The 22413-nt window shown below is 35.7% G+C and overlaps 1 protein-coding gene across 1 annotated transcript in view; it reads right to left on the bottom strand.

The window, feature by feature from the left end:
• GTF2A1L (general transcription factor IIA subunit 1 like) overlaps positions 1–22413 on the bottom strand; it is a 69697-nt gene that overhangs the window by 9617 nt on the left and 37667 nt on the right. The window contains exons 5-6 of the mRNA XM_028496704.1: positions 16011–16095; positions 14379–14968 (exon numbers count right to left, since the gene is read on the bottom strand). Coding sequence (XP_028352505.1) covers positions 14379–14968; positions 16011–16095 — 675 coding nt within the window. The remainder of the gene's footprint in view (positions 1–14378; positions 14969–16010; positions 16096–22413) is intronic.

The raw sequence follows: 22413 nt of genomic DNA, 5'->3' as shown, positions 1-22413 counted from the left end.
GGAAAATCCTCAAATATTTACAAATTAAACATATTTTTAAATATGCATGGGTCAAAGAAGAAGTCACAAGGGAAATTAAAACATAATTTTAACTGAATGCAAACAAAAACATTACATTTCAAAACCTGAGATGTAGCTAAAGCAGTGCCTAGAGGGAATTTATAGCATTACATGACTATATAAGAAAAAAAGCAAGTCTCAATCAGTGGCCTAAAATTCCACCTTAAGAAACTAAGAAAGAGAAGACCAAATTAAGCTCATAGCAAATAAGGAAATAATAAAGATAAAAAGAAAAATACATGAAACTGAGAACAGAAAAAGTCAATTAGACCAAAAGTTCATTCCTTGAAAAGATGAATAAAAATGAAAAAACGTAGCCAGACTGACAAAAAGAGAAAGGAAACAAGTAATATTACTAATTAAGGATAGGGTGTCACCATAGATCCCGAAAACATTAAAAGGATAAGGAAACTGTTTTAGATCATTTGGGCTGCTATAACAAAATATCATAAACTAGGTAGCTTATTAACAATGGAAATTTATTTTTCACAATTCTGGAGACTGAGAAGCCCAAGATCAAGGCACCAGCAGATTTGGTATCTGGTAGAGCCCACTTTCTGGTTCACAGATGATGGCTTCTCACTGTGTCCTCATATGGCAAAGAGGCTAGGGAGCCCTGTGGGGTCTCTTATAAGGTAACTAATCCCATTAATTGAAGACTCCATCCTCATGACCTAATCGCCTCCCAAAGGCCCCACCTCCTAATTACAATCACCTTTTGGGGGTTAGGATTTCAACATATTAATTTGAGGGTTACATAAACATTCAGACTGACGTAAGGCAATTTACAAAAATTGTATGGCTCTATAGTAGCAATAAACAATTGGAAACTGAAATTTAATAACAGCACTATTTAAAGCAGCAAGAGAAAAGCAACTCATCACATACAAGGGATCCTCGGTAAGATAACAAGCAGATTTCTCACCAGAAACTTTGAAAACAAAAAGGCAGTGATATGACATATATTTAAAGTGCTGAGGGACTTCCTTGGTGGTCCAGTGGTTAAGATTCCACGCTTCCAATGCAGGGAGCATGGGTTCGATCCCTGGTCAGGGAACTAGGATCTCACATGCCGTGTGGTGTGGCCAAAGAAAAAGAAAAAATAATAAAGTGCTGAAAGAAAAGACTGAACTGGGAATTCTATATCTGGGAAATGGTCCTGAAAATAAGGCATTTCCAGATAAAAGCTGAAGGAGTTTATTACTACTAGGTCTACCCTACAATAAATACTAAAGGGAGTCCTTTAAATCAACATGAAAGGAAGCTAGACAGTAATCTGAAGCCACACAAAAATATAAAGTTCTCCAGTAAAGATAAATACAATGACAAATATAAAAACCAGTATTATCATAATTTTGGTCTGTTAACTCTACTTTTTATTCCTCTATGAGATTTAAGAGATAAGAGCATTAAAAAATTATAATTATATATCTATATCAAGGAGTACACAATATATAAAGACATAATTTGGGACATCAGTAATGTAAATGGGGGAGGGGAGAGCTGAAAAGAAGCAGAGTTTTTATATGAAATTAAAGGTGAGTTGGTATCAGTTCAAAATAGATTGTTACAACTTTAAGATGCTGTAAGTAATCTCCATGATAACCACAAAGAAAATACCTATAGAGAACACACAAAAGGAAATGAGAAAACAATCAAAATGTGTCATTACAAAAAACTACACACAAAAGAATGTAATAAGGGAGGAAATGAGAGACAAAAAAGCTAAAAGACACACAGAAAACAAAATAGCAAGAGTAACCTCTCCCCTATTAGTAATTACTTTAAATTTAAATGGATTAAACTCCCCAACCAAAAGAGACAGATTGGCAAAATGGATAAACAGTATCCAGTTACATGCTGTCTACAAGAGACTCACCTTAGGTCTAAGGACACACAGGTTGAAAGTAAAATGATGGAAAAAGATATTCCATGCAAATAGTAACCACAAGAGTTGGGGAAACTATGCTAATAACAGACAAAATAGACTTTAATTCAAACACTGTTACAAGAAACAAAAAAAATTACATAATGATAAAAGAATCAATTCACCAAGAAGATATAACAATTACAAATATATATGCACCAAACATCAGAGCTCCTAAATATATGCAACAAAAAGGGAGAAACAGCTCTGCAGTAATAGTAGGAAACTTTAATACTTCACTTTCAATAATGAATAGAACCACCAGACACAATATCAATAAGGAAATAAAGAACTTGAGCATGGGCTTCCCTGGTTGCTCCCCTGCTTTGCAACGGGAGAGGTCACAACAGTGAGAGGCCCGCGTACCGCAAAAAACAAAGAACAAAAAAAAAAAGAACTTGAGCATGACAGACTAACTGTACCTAACAAACATATACAAAACATGCAAAATAGCAGGATACACATTTTTCTCAAGTACACACAGAACGTTCTCCAGGATAGGCCATAAATTAGGCCACAAAACAAATCTTAGTTTTTAAAAGACTGAAATCATACAAAGTATCTTTTCTGAACACAATGGAATGAAACCAGAAATTAATAGCAGAAGGAAAACTGGAAAATCCACAAGATGTAGTAGTTAAACGGCAGTCTCAAAAAAAAAAAATCAATGGGTCAAAGAAGAAATAAAAAAAACCAAAATCTTTTGTCAAAAGATAAAAAAAATATCTCGAGACAAATGAAAAGGAAAACACAGCATACCAAAACATATGGGATTCTGCAAAAGAAGTGCTAAGAGAGAAATTTATAGCTGTAAATGCACATATTAAAAAAGGAGAAAGATCTCAAATTGACAACCTTAAGGAACTAGAAGGAAAACAAATAAAGCCAAAGCTAGCAGAAGGAAGGAAATAATAGCAATTAGGGCAGAGATAAAGTAAAGAATAGAAAAACAACAGAGAAACTAAACAAAACCAAGAATTGGTTCTTCAAAAAGATCAATAAAATTTATAAACCTTTGGCTCGATTGATGAAGAAAAAAAGAGAAGACTCAAATAACTAAAATCAGAAATAAAGAAACTTTACTAGTGATTTTACAGGAATAAAAAGAATTATAAGACTAACTGTATGCCAACAAATTGGATAACCTAGATGAAATGAACTAATTCCTAAAAATACAAAACCTACCAAGACTGAATCATGAAGAAAGAGAAAATATTAGTAGACTTATAACCAGTAATGAGATTCAATTCGTCATCAAAAACCTCTCAACAAAGAAATGCCCAGGACCAGATGGCTTCAATAAAGAATTCTACCAAACATTCAAAGAAGAATTAACACAACACCAATCCTCAAAAATCCTCAACAAGGGAATTCTCTGGCAGTCCAGTGGCTAGGACTTCACACTCTCACTGTGAGGGCCCAGGTTCAGTCCCTGGTCAGGGAACTAAGATCCCACAAGCCACACAACATGCCGGAAAAAAAAAAAAAATCCTCAACAAAATACTAACAGAATTCAACAGCACATTAAAAGGATCATACACCATGACCAAGTGAGATTTATTCCTGAAATGCAATGTAATACAACACATTAACACATTGTAATACAACACATTAACATATTGAAGAGGGGAAAAAACGACACAATCACCTAAACTAATGCAAAAAAAGCATTTGACAAAATTCAACACCCTTTCATGATTTAAAAATAAAAATAAAAACAAACACTCAAACTAGGAATAGAAAGAAATTACCTCAACATAATAAAACTGACCTATGAGAAACTCCCAGCTAACAGCATATTCAATGGTGAAAACTGAAAGCTTTTCCTCTAAAATCAGGAACAAGGCATGGATGCCCACTCTTGCCACTTCTATTCAACATAGAACTAGATGTCCTAGCTAGGGCAATTAAGCAAGATAAAGAAATAAAAGGCATCCGAATTAAAAAGGAAGAAGTAAAACTGGCTCTGTTTGCAGATGACATAATGTTCTATGTACAAAACCCCCAAAATTCCACACACACACACAAAAATGTTAGAACTAATGAATTCAGCAAAATGTATAAAACAACATACAAAAATCAGCTGCATTTCTATACACTAACAATTAACAACCTGAAAACAAAGTTAAGAAAGCAATTCCATTTACAAAACCACCAAACAGAATACTTAGGAGTAAACATACCAAGGAGGAAAAAGACTTGTTCACTAAAAACTACAAAACATTGCCAAAAGGTGTTAAAAATGATACAAATAAATGGGAAGACATTCCACGTTTATGGATTAGAAGAGTTAATATTATTAAAATGTTGATACTACCCAAAGACAACTAAGATTCAATGCAATCCCTATCAAAATCCAAATGACATTTTTGGTGTGAATGGAATAGTAAAGCATCTTGCAATTCATATGGAATCTCAAGGGATCCTGAATAACCAAAACAATCTTGAAAAAGAAAATACAAGTTGGAGGTGCCATTCATCCTGATTTCAAAGCTTGCTACAAAACTACAGTAGTCAAAACAGTGAATTTGCATAAAGACAGACAAAAGACCAATGGAACAGAGAGACCAGAAATAAACTCTCACATATATGGTCAAATGATCTTCTACAAAAGTGACAAGACCATTCAACAGGGAAAGGACAATCTTTTCAACAAATGCTAAGAAAACTAGATATCCACATGCAAAAGAATGAAGTTGGTCCCCTATCTTACAGCATATACAAAAATTAACTCAAAATGGATTAAAAAGTTAAACGTAAGAGCTAAAACTACAAAACTCTTAGGAAAAAAATCATAGAGGAGAACCTTCATGACACTGAATTTGGGAATAATTTCTTAGATATGATACCAAAAGCATAGGCAAAAAAAAATAGATAAAATGGACTTCATCAAAATTAAAACCTTTGTGCATCAAAGGACACTATCAACAAAGTGAAAAGGCAACCCACAAAATGGGAGAAAATATTTGCAAATCATATATCTGATGAGTTAATATCCAGAATATATTTTAAAACGCCTACACTCAACAACAAAATGAAAAACTTGATTTAAAAATGCACAAAGAACTTAGACATTTCTCCGAGGAAAATATACAAATGGCAATAAGCACATGAAAAGATGTTCAGTATCACTAATCATTAGGGAAATGCAAATCCAAACCACAATAAGATACCACCTCATACCCATTAGGATGGCTATTATCAAAGAAAAAAAAAAAAACAGAAAATAAGTGTTGGTGAGAATGTGGAGAAATTGTGCACTGCTGGTGGGAATGTAAAATGGTGCAGCTGCTACGGAACACTATAGTAGTTCCTTAAAAAATTATAAACAGAATTGTCATATGAGCCAGCACCATATCTGGCTATATAATTGAAAGCAGGGAATCAAGGAGACATTTGTATACCCAAGTTTATAGTACATTAGACACAACTGTCAAAAGGTATAAGCAATCCAAGTGTTCATGGATGGATGAATGAATTAACAAAATATGGTATATATACACAATGGAATGTTATTTAAGCATAAAAAGGAAGAAAATTCTAATATATGCTACAACATGGATGAACACGAGACATTATGCTAAGTGAAAAGGGACACAAAAGGACAAATACTATCTGACCTCCTGCTTTGAGATACCTATAGTCAAATTCATAGAGACAGAAAGTAGAATGGTACCTGCCAGGGGCTGGGGGAAGATATGAATGGGGAGTTATTGTTCAATTGGTATAGAATTTCAATTTGGGAAAATAAAAAATGTTCCAAGCAGGACGGTGGCCATGGAAGTCGGAATCCGCTAAGGAGTGTGTAACAACTCACCTGCCGAATCAACTAGCCCTGAAAATGGATGGCGCTGGAGCGTCGGGCCCATACCCAGCCGTCGCCGGCAGTCGAAAAAAAAAAATGTTCCGGAGATGGATGGTGAGGACAGTTGCACAAGAATGTGACTGCACTTAATGCCACTGAACTGTACAGTAAAAAATGGTTAAAAGGTAAATTTTTACAATAGACAAAATCAATGGTGCTAGTAAACTGTCAAGTATGTGGTAAAACTGATACAGAGTACTGGTGGCAGGAAAAATTGCACAACCTCTTGAAACTATTGTGGCAATGTACTTGAAGAATGACGGAAATTTTTAGTTTTTTTCCTCAATAATCCTATCTTTGAAAATGAAAATTTTAAAAATTAATGCAAATGAAGCTTAAAATATAAATAACATTGTGCTTTATGGTGTGTATTATTATTTATGACAGCACCCAAAACCATGAAACACTTAGATAAAAACAGAATATGTGCAATATATGTATGTTGAGAACTATAAAACTTTAATAAAAGTCAAAGACCTAAATAAAAAATGCAGCAATAAATTGGAACACTCATTATGAAGATGTCAATTCTCCCCTTGTTGATCTACAGATCCAACAAAACCCATATCAGAATCCCAGCAGCTTTCTTTGTAAAAAATGACAAGCTCATTCTAATGTTTATATGGAAAAGCAAAGAATTAGAATAACCAAAATAACTTTGAAAAACAATAAAGTTAAGAAACTCATACTCTCTGATGTCCAGACTTACTACAAAGCTGACATAATGAAGACAGTGTGGTGCTAGTGAAAAGACAGACACATGAATTAATGAAACAGAGTGGAAGTCCAGAAATAAACCAACACACATATGATAACTGATTTTCATTAAAGGTGAACATGCTTTAAACACTCAATGTGATTTAGGCAACTCAATGGAGACAGGGTAGTCTTTTTAACAAATAATGCTAAAACAACTGAACATCATATGCAAAAAAGAAGAACCTAAACCCTAACCTTGCACTATACACAAAAATTAACTCAAAAACGGATCACAGTCCTAAATGTAAAATCCATAAAGTTTTTAGAAGCATTCGATGATCTTCACAACCTTTGGTTAGATAAGACACATTAGCAGAAATCAAAAGGAATAAAGAATAAATTAGACTTCATCAAAATCATAAACTTCTCCTCGCCTAAAGAGAGCGTTAAATAGCAAGGACATGAAGCAACTACAACTCTTACCCATTGGAAGCAGAAATCTGCATTCCACCATACATTGCTGGTGGGAATACAGCTACTTTGGAAATGAGTTTGGCAGTTTCTTATAAGCATACAGGTATCATATGACCTAGAAATCCCACTCCTAGGTATTTACTCAAAAGTAAAGAAAACCTAAGTCCACACCAAAAAGGAAGGGAGGGAGGGAAAGAGAAAGGGAGGGAGGAAACACACAAACCCATACATGAATGTTTTCAGGGGATTCATTCACAAATGCCCTAACTGGAAACATCCAAATGTCCAAATGGTGAATGGATAAACAAATTGTGGCACAATGGAATATACTAATATATGCAAAAACATGAATGAATTGCGAATATATCATGTTAAAGTTACATATTGCATGATTCCATTTGTTTGACATTCTGAAAAAGGCAAGCCTATACCAAAAGAAAACACATCAGTAAGTGCCAGGGACCAGATGTGGAGGGAGGGTATTGGTTACACAGGGGCCTGAGGGACCTCTTTGGGGTGATGGAAATGTTCTGTATCTCAACTGTGATACTGGTTATATAACTCCAAGTGTTTTGTCAAAATTCATATGTACATCTAAACACTGTATACCTAAATAAAGGTGAACTTTATTGTATGTAGATACTACCCCAATAAATCTGATTATGTGAAAAGTAAATTATGGTAAGGTTAGTCCTGGGCCTAAATCACATGTTGGAATTGGCTGTTCATGTTAATAGCAACAAGTATTGAAAAACTTAAACCATAAGATCTTTTGTTACAAAATGAATCAGCGCTCCCATGATACTTTACCAGATTAGTATAAGCTTATTAAGGAATGTTAAAGATTCCAGGACTCTTGTAATTGAATTCACGTAGCACCATCTTATTTTACTTATATCAGTGAGGTCCTCTTTATTGTGGGAAAGGAGCAATATTACAAATCCAAATTTAATATCAATAACTGCAAAAGAGTTTCGTCATTCTCAACTTCTTTCTTCAGAAGCACTTCCACCAAGCATGAGAAAGTTCATATGATTATCTGACTCCAATCTCCTTTTCCAAGACGGTAGTTTAACCAAAATAGCAGGCAATTTTGCAGCAACATCCATAATTGATACCGCAGGCCCATGAATAGAAAGATTTAAGCCTTTCGTATGGCAAACATCCACTACATAGATCAATGAACTCCTCCAAGTCAAATTGTTATTAGGAGGTTTCCACTGTCTCTCAAAAATAGTTAATGTCTCCCCAAGGATCAATCAAGGGCTTCAAGTACTGTCCTTTGAAAAGCCATAAAAAATTTGCATAAAGAAGAATATAATATTTTCCCCACACTTTTTGACAAATGTCTTGGAAAAGATAATGACTGGAAATTAAATTGGAAATCATTAAATCAATTTAAATCATTAAATTGGAAAATTTAATAATTCAATTAAATTCTAATGCATTTGAGTGTCACGGCAGCCGACAAAACTTCTTTTAGAATTATTGGTTGGGTCTCAGCACTAAGGTATGCCATGTGCTGAAATAGACATTGAAATGCTCTCTCCACTGAAGCAGCAAAACCATGTGTTGCCAAGCATCTCGGGCTCCATCAGTACAGGGAGTACCAAATTCTGTTAATCTATAAAAACTTCATTATTACAAAGATGTCAGTTTCCAGTTTCAAAAAAAGGTCTCACAACATAGGAATTTTTTACTGTGCCAATGTGCAAATATGATTAAAATCAGATGTCGGCTGCCCTGAGAAGTACTAGTATTTTTATCCTGCTGAATGTTAAAGAAAAGTCACTGCTGATTCTTCTATGAGTTCTGGCTGAACGTGAAGAAATGTCAACAGTTCTAGTGCAGATGACGTCATCCAACAGAAGCACTGCTTTAGTTTTCTTTCTCTGCTCTAAACAAACTAGCTCAATGATTTCCAAGATTCTCAGCTTCACCTAGGTCTTTTCAACTGCATACAGCTTCTGTGGCTGGGCAGTACAATGAGCAAATGCATAGGACGCTTCAAGATAAAAAGCTTTATTTGCCAAATACAGCTTCCAACCTTTTCATCTTAAGCTTTCCCCTAATGAAAGGACCATATTTTTCTAATGGCTGGTAAGGACTGATATAACCTCATACGCATATGTGGGAATAAAGATAAAACAAGAGAAGCCTAAGCTATAACATACTTTCTTTTCACATTTTCAAACTAAACTATGTGAAATTCAGTTGCCTATAATCATAATGGAAGGGTACATCTTTAATTCTTAACAGAAATTTAATCCAGCTATCTCCCACAACATAATGGCAATAATGATTATATATTACCTAACCATGTATGGTAGCATCCCATGCCACTCTACTCTTATTTGGGATGAAATATACCTCAACATATTTTGACAAATATGAAAAAAGAGTATCTTGTTAAATTGACTTTTTTCCTCTAAAGAAATAAAAATGTCACATACCTGGTTTAAAAATCTGATTTAGAGATATTCATTTAAAAGTAGCATATACGGGCTTCCCTGGTGGCGCAGTGGTTGCGCGTCCGCCTGCCGATGCAGGGGAACCGGGTTCGCGCCCCGGTCTGGGAGGATCCCACATGCCGCGGAGCGGCTGGGCCCGTGGGCCATGGCCGCTGAGCCTGCGCGTCCGGAGCCTGTGCTCCGCAACGGGAGAGGCCACAACAGAGGAAGGCCCGCATACCACCAAAAAAAAAAATAATAATAAAATAAAATAAAAGTAGCATATAGTGACTCAAAAAAATATGTGCTCAATTAACTGAATCATGAATTCAAATAACTATTGGTATGATATTTTATCTTTTAGAGGAGTATCAGAATCGATTGGAAGAAAAATAAAAGCTCTTAAAGTTATATATTCTCTAATCCCCTCACTCCATCCATTTTTCATTCATAAATTGATATTGAGCTAAATCAGTGGTTCTTAATCTTAACTATGTATTACAATCACCTCAGAAAACTCCTACAATAATGAGTGGACCCCACTCCAGACCAATTAGATCCATATCCCTTGGGGCAGACTTGAACATTTTTTTAATGCCCCAATAATTCTAATATTTAGCCAGAGTTGAGAACTATTGAGCCAAATAAACTAGTCATAGATCCTCTTCTTTTAAAGCTTATATTCTAGTACACATAAATATATATGTGTGTGTGTGTCTGTCTGTCTGTCTGTCTGTATTCTTAGGTGTTGGGTATACGAAGATTAATAAAATGTACCTCTCAATGCACACAGGACATTTTAATGCATCTCTTAACTACATTATGACAGATACATACGTAAGATGCTATGATAACACAGAAGAGATACATCCAACCTAATAATGAAAGGGGAGAGGGTAGAGAGAAAGGTATTAAGTAAGATTTCTGGAGGAAGTAATAAATGGGTAAATAGGAATTAACTTTGTTGTTTCCTGCCTCTCTTTGCTTTTGTTATCCCCTCTGCTTTGTGCCTGGCTTTTCTGCCGCCATCCTTTCTTCTGGTTAACACAGATCATTGCTCACAGTTTGTTGTTACCAATAAAGTAGTAGGCATGAAATAAAGGAAGAGTAAATAAGAAACTCTGGCTGAAAAAGAACACGAAGGTCCTCGTATGCCACATTAAGAATGCTGACCTAAAAAAAAAACAGACTGCCAGATATTTCTCAGGCAAAGATAGGTTTATTCAGGATCAGCAGAAATTTGGGGTGTGCAACCATGGCGAGACACATGCAAGTCCCCTCAAAGGAAGAAAGCTTATATAGAGAAGAAAAGGAAGTTGGGAGGGCTACAGTAAACAACGAGTCCACAGTTCTTCAATGGCTAAGTTGTTGTCAGGATAGAAGTGGGGTCTTCTAGTTGGGCTCTGCTATTGTCACAGGGCGTGAGAGCGTCCCCCTCAGGTCTCCCAACTCTATTTAATTGAGATTTCTGTTTATTAATTTTTTTTTTTACAAGAAGCTTAAATTTTATCCTGTAGCTGATGGGCAGTCAGTGACATGTTAAGCAGGCTGCATGCTGAGTAAATCTATGGTAGCCATGAGGAGCAGAGATCATAGCTAATATTCACTGAGCTCTTATCATATGCTAGGCAGTATGCTGCTGAGCACTTCACATTGATTATCTCACATAATCCTCCCACCATCACAATTCTATGGTAGCTACTATTATCTTTATTTTACAAATGTGTATACTTTACAAATTTTTTTTTTTTTACAATTTTTAAAATAATTTTTAAAGGACTTCCCTGGCAGTCCAGTGGTTAAGACTCTGAACTCCCAGTGTAGGGGCACAGGTTCGATCCCTGGTTGGGGAACTGGGATCCCACATGCCACATGGCGTGGCCTAAAATAAATAAATAAAAATAATTTTTAAAAAAAGTGCCAGGGCTTCCCTGTTGGCGCAGTGGTTGAGAGTCCGCCTGCCGATGCAGGGGATACGGGTTCGTGCCCCGGTCCGGGAGGATCCCACATGCCGCGGAGCGGCTGGGCCCGTGAGCCGTGGCCGCTGAGCCTGCGCGTCCGGAGCCTGTGCTCCGCAACGGGAGAGGCCACGACAGTGAGAGGCCCGCGTACCACAAAAAAAATTTAAAAATAAAAATAATAAATCTAAAAAGCATATGATATAAGGAGGATGAGGGGGAAAGGGGGCCAAAAAGTCATTGTAGTCCTTAGCTTGGGAGACCAGGTGGGCAGTGGTACTATGCAGTATCTCTGATGAGGAAACAATGACTTATTATAACATTCAGGGAGAGCTGTCTAGAAAGGAAACAGACATGAGAATGAAGCTCAAGGGAATAACTGGGCTGAAAATGCAGTCATCAACAAGCAGGTCATAGTTAAAAACCATGATAATGCATGAGACTGCCCAGGGAAAACATGAAGTAAGAAGAGAAACGGGCTGAGGATAGAACCTAAGGAAACAGCAAGGGCAGATAAAGAGGAGCTCACAAAGGAGATAAGAGGAAGCAGTCAGAAAGGTAAATAATTAAAAGAGAAGGTAGCAGAAATGATAATATTTGGGAGAGAAGGCAATGAAGATGGTGGGGAGAGCCGGCAAGAAATAAAAAGGAGCTGGAGAAGATACACCACCATACCCATTTCTCTCCTCTACTCCTACTTTTTGGAGTTCCAATGAAGACCTGAGTTTCTAATTTTCTATAGCATTATAAGATTAGCAAACAAAATTCCTACACTGAGGAAAAACTTAACATAGTAATATGCACTTTAAAATAGGAACACGTCAAAAATTGTCAGGAATATGTTTTATGAAACAGTAATAATGCTAAACCTACATTAAAAACTTAAGATCTCTGACAGTCTACACAGGAAAAGTAAATAAGTAGGGCTAATTGTAACTTGCTTTAAGCAATAGGAATTTCTGAAAGGCTACTTATAGAGAGCTATTTATAAAATTTTCTGAAAATTAAATCAGCATAAACTTTACCAGATTACTATTTTAAGATAACCTACAGTAAGTTTTTTAAAATGTTATAAATTAAATTCTTTTGAATGTTTGGATGTTTGTGTTTTAAATATAGATTTTAAAACCAAGCAACAAGTTATATGAAAAGTTATCCAATATATCACATGCCCATAAAGCATAAAAGCACTAATCTAAAGCTTATTATGGTGACAGAAGCTATTAAAAACTCTATATACATCTCTGATAATTCTAAAAATTATGAGCTTGGTTTTATGCCCAGTTTACAGACTTATGACTGAATTTCAGAGAGCAACATTACCTAGCTTGCTTGTAAGTGGTAAATTTAGAATTTGAACCTATTGTGGCTTTAAAGCTTAAGCTCTTAACCACTACCCACTAAACAATCCTTAGTCTCCCTTAACTAATCTACTTCCCCATATCAGAACAAAGTACAATGTGACATCTAATAAGTAACAGTAGAATAAGTCCTTGAATCATCACACCAGAAATCTTCAAAGTTCATACAGAGTCCAGGAGAAAAATGCCTCTAAAAGTTGTATTACAAGTGATAAAAACAAATGCTTATTTTAGTTATTTTCCCTCAAAACCAAATGTTTCATAATTATGAGTTAATCCTCCATTTCTTAATTTTATATATTATGTGAAAAATATAATGAAAAAACACTCAAAAAACATTTTAACCTTAATACATTACACCAAACTAAACCAAAAATAGACTTGCTCAAAGATTTTGAACAGGCTTCATCAAACATCTGAAATATTCTAAAACAAGTCAAATGGTTTCTGATATATATATATTCTTTGTTCATTATCCTTCACTGTACCCTATACGTTCCCCTTCTATCTAGAAAAATGTTAAGGTGACACTTACCTACTACATTGCTACAGACTTGTACAGCGGTTCTAAAGGACCACTAAACCATTAGCTAGAGACACAAACCTTTGTCATATGTCACTAAACTGTATAAGTGGAGCTAGCTCTAAGACATAATTTTACATTTGTAAAAAGATAACGCAAGATTTTTTAATTTTACCATGTGAAATTCTCCATGAATCTTTCTGCCATCACTATGAATTCCTTGGAAATTAATAATGTAAACCTATTTTTAATATGGAAGGCTAATTAGGAGCTATTTTTTAGTGGTTTGAATTCCAAAAGAAATTAAGTTAACTAGTATTTTAGCATATGGAGAAACAAAGTATCTACTAGCAAGATAATTCCTCATGGAGAGAAAACTTTCATATGGGAGTTTAGGAAAATTAGGTAGAGCAAGAAAAAAAATACTTTGAACCTCTTTTGTATATTAAGTATGACAATGAATTACCTCAAAACACTCATTTAATTACTAGGATGCATTTGTGAATCTTAAATTTTATCTGCAGACAAAAAACAATTCTCACAATGTAAGGGAGAGAGGTAAATGGATTACCTTAAAACAAATGCATTTTCTTTAAAGAAATATTCTAATTCATTAATCGAAACTAAAAGTTTAGAAATGCTGAGCATGAATACTTTTAAAAACTGATAGTTATACTAAAAATAATAAAGAAACAATCTTCTAAAGGAAAAAACAAAACATGCTTTTGAGTAACCTTACAGTTTAAAAAAAAAAAAAACACTCAGGACATCTAATCACTGGCTACTGTTTATCTCCTAATTCCATTAAATTGAACATAGAGGGCTTCCCTGGTGGCGCAGTGGTTGAGAGTCTGCCTGCCGATGCAGGGGACACGGGTTCGTGCCCCAGTCCGGGAAGAGCCCACATGCCGCAAAGCGGCTGGGCCCGTGAGCCATGGCCGCTGAGCCTGCGCGTCCAGAGCCTGTGCTCCGCAACGGGAGAGGCCACAACAGTGAGAGGCCCGCGTACTGCAAAAAACAAACAAACAAACAAACAAACAAAAAACTGAACATAGAACTACCTTCTCTGAGACAGGTAGGCTGCTGGGCTCCTCTGTATTTCTTGGCTGCTTTACAGAATCACATCCACACATCCTATTTTTAAGAACACGAAGCTGAACATCAGGCCTGTGCTGGTGCTGAGCCCCCTGAGGGCCTGTGGACAGGGGCCCATCATGCAGATTTTGAGTCATGCTAGATGAAACATTGAGCACTGGCTCCACATTAGAATCCATTTGAGAGACCTGTGGAGGAAATACAACACCTGAAAGGCTGATATACTGAGAGTTTTCCAGCTGACTCAATAAAGCTTCAGACATGATTTTATGCTCATTTCCAGGATGTATAAGAGTATCACCAGTAGCATATTCTAAATGTTTCCTATCCACTGTCCCAGAACGAAGAACTACAGGTTGTTGGAGCACAGTTTCCACTCTCTGTGATTTTTCAGTAGTTGCTTGAAGACAGTATGGGTTTAATTGTGGAATACTGGTCTGTATTATTGAAGGCTGCCCAAGTTGCTGAAATACTTGCTGAAATGGATACTGAAGAATACTTGCTCTTCCAGAAGTCTGTGTCACCATAATTGGTACATTAACTTTATAAAGGTGACCTTAAAAAGAAGAAAACAAAACTGTAAGTATAACAGAATCCTAATTTCCTTTAAATTTCCTAAAAAAAAATCTCATGCACAGGAGGCTGGGAGGAAATATATCAATATGTTAATAGTGGTTACCTCTAGGAGTTCTTCTTTTATTTTTCAGATTTTTTGTGTTTTCTATAATAAATATGTATTACTCTTACTTTGAAAAATTAAATATATCTTGCTTTAACTCTAGCCTTTTCCCACTATTGCTTATATGGCACATTTTGAGACACATATAGGCCACCAATATTTATTCCATGAACCTCTCCCATTGTCTAATAAATTACAGTGTTCAAAATCCAAATTGGGATTTTAAGAAACCTAATCATGGAGAATGTATTTCATATAGTTAAAATGTAAGATACCATATAACTGTAAGACAAGGCTAACCAAAAAGGGTTTAATAATTTCAAAAGTTATCAAATTTCCCCCCCTCTTTCCTTTAAAATAATACTAAGAAGAAGAAAGAAGAAATTTATTTTTTGAGCATTGAGTCAGGTACTTGCTTAAACCCTGTAACAACCCAAAAAATAGGTGTGATTCTCTTTCAAATCAAGAAACAATTCTTTGAAAAGCAGAGGTTAATCTCCAAATTTTTCAAATATTCTTATACAATCTCCAATAAGAAAGGAGGCAAAGGGTGATAAATCTAATCTTTAGTTTTTCTTGATTAAAGCTAGCTGGGACACATGTGTGTCAAAATTCAGGTAACTGACTTAATTAGAAAAAACCTATATAAAGCATCTTACACAATGTTGGGATGAGAATTGGAAGTCAAATATAGGACAAGCTTAGTACCTGCCTTAGTAGACAGGCTTAGTGTATTTCGTGGTAGACTGCTTCCATAACAATAAAAACTACCATTTATTACTACTTTTAAATAAGTTTTATTAAAAGTTCCTATAACTTCAATAACTTGTGGTATACAGTTTATTTAAAATCATGAAAGTTAATACCCAGAAGTCAGTACCAAAGCTAAAAACAAAATATTTTTAAACTATACTCTTACCAGATGCCGTCTGTAGTGTCACACCTGCTGGTACATGAACAGGATAACCAGGAAAAGTAAAGTTTGCACTGGAGTTTGAGATGCCCTAGATATGAAAATTTCATATTAGAAAGTTAGAAAAAGGCTTTACTTAAACTTTTTTTTCCTGATTTTACAGAGGATAAAAAAAATCTGATTAAGGTCAACAGGACAATAGTAGCACTTAACATTAGGGCTGAGTTCTCTGAATAAAACAGCTTTTTAATATTTGATTTAGATCATCTCATTAAAAATAAAAGGAATTCTGTTCTATGGCTATTAGCAATGAAGTCAGTAAGGCTTCATAAATAACATGAACATTGACTCATAAAACGTGCCCACAACACAGTTTTGCATGGGCCACTGATACCCAGATGTCAAATATAAGAACCACAGTTGTTTACAGGAGTCCTCTAGTCTGTAAGTTGATCACTAATGCTATTTTAAAGCAGATAACACAACAGTGTATAATTTTTATTTTGGAATAATTAAACCTTAGGGTTTTACATTTTTAATACTAAATAAAAAGACAAAAAAAGTTTTTGCCTACTAGACCTGCAAAAATTTAAAAGATTAATAATAGCCAATGTTGGCAACGATGTGATAAAAATCAGTTCTCTCAGACCACTGCTTATGAGTGTATATGGTACAATCCTTTCAGAGGCCAATTTTGTAACACATACCAAAATTGAAAACGTGCATAATCTTTGACCCAGAAATTCTACTTCTAGGAATTCATCCTGATTACCTGATTATCACACAAATACACCAAGACATATCTACAAGTGTAATCACTGGAATGCTATATTAGAAAAAACACTAGCAAGATTTTAAATGTCCATAAACAAAAGACTGGTTAATTAAACTTGATACATCCACTAAGGCTAATCAATATTTAACTGGCATTGAAAACGGTCCATCTATATGACTAAGTTAAAAAAAAAATTAGGGAAACAGTACAGAGAATGATTCTGCTTTTACCCTGAAAATTAATGTAACTTTCTTTAATGAAAGAAGTCTAAATGGACATACATCATACAGTTAAAACAGTTATCTTTGGGTTATAATCCTACAGGGCTCTATCACTTTTTACTTTATAAATTTGTTTGGTTTTACTCTTTAGAAGTATATTATTTCTTTAATGAGGAGAAAAGGTATTTCCAAGAATTTCGAAGGCAGAGATATTTCTTCACTGATTTCATATCAAAACCAGCACCATTCTTCCCAAAAATCCTGGTAAGGGCTATGCTTTTTGTTTGTTTTTAATGAAGAAATAGAAATGAAAGGCCTACTAAAATCCTGTACCCTAGAAAGGAAGCTCATGGGCTGAAAGAAAATGAAAAACTTTATATATCATGTTTTACCTTCAAAGAAAGGTAAAAGAGAAAAAGTTCTATTTTTCCCCACCTGAAAACTACTCAATTTTCTATACATAAGCTTTAATTTTATCTTCTGCCCCCAAATCCTGGGTGGGGGGGGAATCTAACCTCTATTATACAACATTAAAAAATAACCAAAATACTCCACTTAAATAAAAGGAAGAATTACGATGTGCCTCAACTCTAGGGGAAAAAAAATCAGAAAAACATTCACATCAAAATCATCTATTTAGGATCCACCAAGTATGTAACGTTACACAGTGTATTAAAACTCCATACAATGTAAGTTAAGAAATTTCCTAACCTGTAGGTATAGACTTGGCAGATGCTAACAACTGCTCTGGAAGATAGGAAAAGTTGGTAAGAAAATATTAATTCTGGAACTCATGAATTTTTGCAACACCTATGTTATAGAAGCTATTTCTATCTCCTCATCCCTTATCACATCTTTACTCATTCAACTGGAGGATTACAAATTACATCTCTGCCCAGCCTTCTGCCACCATTCACTAAAACTGGGGCATCTCTGTTAAAATATATCTTAGATATTGGTTCAAGATGGCAGAGTAGAAGGATATGCTCTCAGTGCCTCTTGCCAGAACACCAGAAACACAACTAACTGCTGAACAATTATCAACAGGAAGACACTGGAATTCACCAAAAGATACCCACATCCAAAGACAAAGGGGAAGCCACAATGAGGCGGTAGGAGGGGCGCAATCACAATAAAATTAAATCCCATAACTGCTAGTTGGGTGACTCACAAACTGGAGAACACTTAGACCACAGAAGTTCACGCACTGGAGTGAAGGTTCTGAGCCCCACGTCAGGCTTCCCAATCTGGGGGTCCGGCAACGGGAGGAGGAATTCCTAGAGAATCAGACTTTGAAGGCTAGTGGGAATTGATTGCAGGACTTCAAGAGGACTGGAGGAAACAGAGACTGCACACTTGGAGGGCACACACAAAGTAGTGTGCATGTCGGGACCCAGGGGAAGGAGCAGTCACCCCATAGGAGACTGAACCAGACCTACCTGTTAGTGTTGGAGGGTCTCCTGCAGAGACAGTTGGTGGCTGTGGCTCACCATGGGGACAAGGACACTGGCAGCGGAAGTTTTGGGAAGTATTCCTTGGCGTGAGCCCTCCAAAAGTCCGCCATTAGCCCCACCAAAGAGACCGGGAAGTCTCCAGTGTTGGGTTGCCACAGGCCAAACAACCAAGAGGGAGGGAAAACAGCTCCACCCATCAGAGCAACACCCAGCTCTACCCACCACCAGTCCCTCCCATCAGGAAGCTTGAACAAGCCTCTTAGAAAGCCGCATGCACCAGAGGGCATACAGCAAAAGCAAGAAGAACTATAATATGACAGCTTATGGAACAAAAACCATATTCACAGAAAGGTAGACAAGATAAAAAGGCAGAGGGCTAGATATCAGATGAAGGAACAAGATAAAACCCCAGAAAAACAACTAAAGGAAGTGGAGATAGGCAACCATCTAGAAAAAGAATTCAGAATAATGAGAGTGAAGATGATCCAGGACCTCGGAAAAAGAATGGAGGCAAAGATCGAGAAGATGCAAGAAATGTTTAACAAAGATCTAGAAGAATTAAAAACAAACACACAGAGGTGAACAATACAATAACTGAAATGAAAAATACTCTAGAAGGAATCAATAGCAGAAAGGCTGAGGCAGAAGAACGGGTAAGTGACCTGAAAGACAGAATGGTGGAATTCACTGCCTCGGAACAGAATAAAGAAAAAAGAATGAAAAGAAATGAAGACAGCCTAACAGACCTCTGAGACAACATTAAACGCAACAACATTCGCATTACAGGGGTCCCAGAAGGAGAAGAGAGAGAGAAAGGACCCGAGAAAATATGTGAAGAGATTACAGTCGAAAACTTCCCTAACATGGGAAAGGAAATAGCCACCCAAGTCCAGGAAGTGCAGAGAGTCCCATACAGGATAAACACAAGGAGAAACATGCCGAGACACAGAGTAATCAAATTGGCAAAAATTAAAGACAAATAAAAATTATTGAAAGCAGCAAGGGAAAAACAACAAATAACATACAAGGGAACTCCCATAAGGTTAACTGCTGATTTCTCAGTACAAACTCTACAACCCAGAAGGGAGTGGCATGATATACTTAAAGTGATGAAAGGGAAAACCTACAACCAAGATTACTCTACCCGGTAAGGATCTCATTCAGATTCGATAGAGAAATCAAAAGCTTTACAGACAAGCAAAAGCTAAAAGAATTCAGCACCACCAAACCAGCTCTAAAACAAAGACTAAAGGAACTTCTGTAAGTGGGAAACACAAGAGGAGAAAAGGACCTACAAAAACAAACCCTCTCACTTTTTCATTCACTCAGGACCCAAGTCTAGTGGAAACCAGCCGCCATGTCATGAGGACACTTAGGCAGCCTGTACTGAGGCCTTCCACCAACAGATATGTGAGTGAGTCATCTTGGAAGCCAGTCCTCCAGTCCTGCTCAAGGCTTTGGCTGACAGCAACCCATGCCAACATCCTGACTGCAACTTCAGGAAACCCTGAGCTATGCCTGCCCAGCTAAGCCACTCCTGGTTTCTTGACTCTCAGAAACTGTAAGATAAAAAGTACCTGTTTTAAGCCACTAAGCTTTGGGGTAATTTGGCACACAGCTATAGATAACTAATACACAGGGTAAAGGGAGTGTATGTTCTTGGTACTATTATTGTAACTTTTCTGTAAGCTTGAAATTATTTTAAAATGTTAAAAAATAAATTTGTTTGAATTTTCTATTTCGATAACTGACTAGAAATAGAAAACAAATCAATTTCCATGGAAGGGAGAAGAAAGGCATTTTAGCCTGATAATTCAAGTTACATGTTTCCTCAATAAGTAAACTCAACATTTGTTTAAAAATATTCTCTTACCGAAACTGACTTGAAGCTCTTTAGAGAAAGTAAGATGAAATAGATTTCATAGTTAAATCCCCAGGATTTTGTTTTGGATGGATAGAGAGGGTTGGTAAGATCATTTATTGTGTGGTTACTCTGACCTTTTTCAAAATCATACTTCATCTAGCTGCACCAGTTTTATCATCCTTAACAACTGATTATTGTTCAGTCATTCAAAAAAATATTTGAGTACCTCTAAGTGCCTGCCACAGTTTTACTAGACACTGGAGATACACCAATAGATGACATGATATTTATCTATGTAGAGCGTAATTATACTGGGGGACAGAGTTATAAAACAAACACAAAATGAAGATAATTACAAATTGTGGTAAGTGCTGTTGTAAAAAAGGTAATAAGAGAAATTCAGCATATATTGAATGTCCAGAATGTCCCAGGCATGGTGCTAGAAGAGCTGCAATAGTAAACAAGAGATGAGTCTTGTAACAGACTTACTGTGCATATACTTGTGGCTTTCTGTAAAAAAAAAAAAAAAAAAAAAGGAAAACAGAAAATGAAAACTTTTAAATTAATAGAAAATACTACCCTCTAGAAAATATGAAGCAGAGGAAAACTATATACGTCACTCCAATATGAATTAAATATCATTAAATGAGCAATTGCAGATGTGAAAGAATGTAACAAACTGTTAAAAACTCAATAGGAAGATGAGAGTTGATCAAACTCAGGCAATTTACTGAAATAGTAAAATCACCTAAAAAAATGAAAACTAAATTACAGGGTTCCTAAGAGAGAACAGATACACATGAAAATAAGGAACATGGAGGAAAGGAATAAATCAGCTATAAGGAAAAAAAGAGAAAGTAAGGATCAGAGAGAAAATGACATGGAAAAAATTATCTGGGCCTCCAGGAAAACAACAACAACAAAGCTAATATTTTTTCCAAAGAGGGAAAAAAATCAAATGGTGCCAGATTTCTTGACAATACCACCAACCAACACAACAATGGAGCAACATTTTCAAAAAAACTCAAAGAAAGTGTGAGCCAAAGATTTTATAGTTCATCAAGCTGTACTTAAAGTATCTGGGCTCTAGAAGAAATTTTAAACATGCTAGAACTTGAGGAATATTGTACTTACAAGCCCTCCTTGAGTACTCTACTAGAAGAGCTTCATCCAGCCAAGAGTTGATTGGGGAGCCTTCAGCTAAAGTACTGGTGAAGAGTATTAAATATACTTAAAATATATTTAATTTTATAACAAATGCAGGGACTAGGGTGAAAAAATAGTGTGTAAATGTTATATGTTCTAAAACATCTCGAATAGAAATAAGGCAACTAAAAAATAAGAGAAGGTGGGAGGAAGGAGTAGAATACGTTCATTGGTTGTCACAAAGGCAATTAGATGGGAGTCAAAGAACATTTGAAACGGCAAACAATAGTAGAAGCTTAAACAAGCAAAAAGAGGTCTTTTATGGCATTACATAAAATGTTATCAGTAAAAAGGTAACCACTAGAACAGAAAACCCTTTCTAAACATAAAAAGAAAATTTAAAAGCAAGGAACACACTCCACATGGTGAAAGAAATGCAATAAATATAGCAATGTACACACTATTTTTTAAAAAGAAACACAGGAAAGATAAACTAGCAACTAATGAAAATAATTACCTATAGGAGGTGATTAGGAATGGGCTGGAAGCATAGGCATGGCAGCTTGGCTAATCTGAGTATACTTTTTATATAGTTTTAACTTTGAACCATGTAAATGCTTCACGTATTCAAAAGCAATAAAATTTTTAAATTAAATATAAAAAAAAAACAAAAAAAAAAACAAACCCAAAACAATTAAGAAAATTGTCATAGGAACATACATATCGATAATTAAACGTGAATGGATTAAATGCCCCACCCGAAAAACACAGGCTTGCTGAATGGATACAAAAACAATACCCATATATATGCTGTCTACAAGAGACTCACTTCAGACCTAGGGACACATACAGACTGAAAGTGAGGGGATGGAAAAAGACAGTCCATGCAAATGGAAATCAAAAGAAAACTGGAGTAGCTATACTCATATCAGATAAAATAGACTTTAAA

This window comes from Physeter macrocephalus, chromosome 12, assembly GCF_002837175.3.
Source record: "Physeter macrocephalus isolate SW-GA chromosome 12, ASM283717v5, whole genome shotgun sequence".
Lineage (NCBI taxonomy): Eukaryota > Metazoa > Chordata > Mammalia > Artiodactyla > Physeteridae > Physeter > Physeter macrocephalus.
Note: the sequence above shows the minus strand (reverse complement) of the source record. Positions and strands in the feature narration are given on the sequence as shown.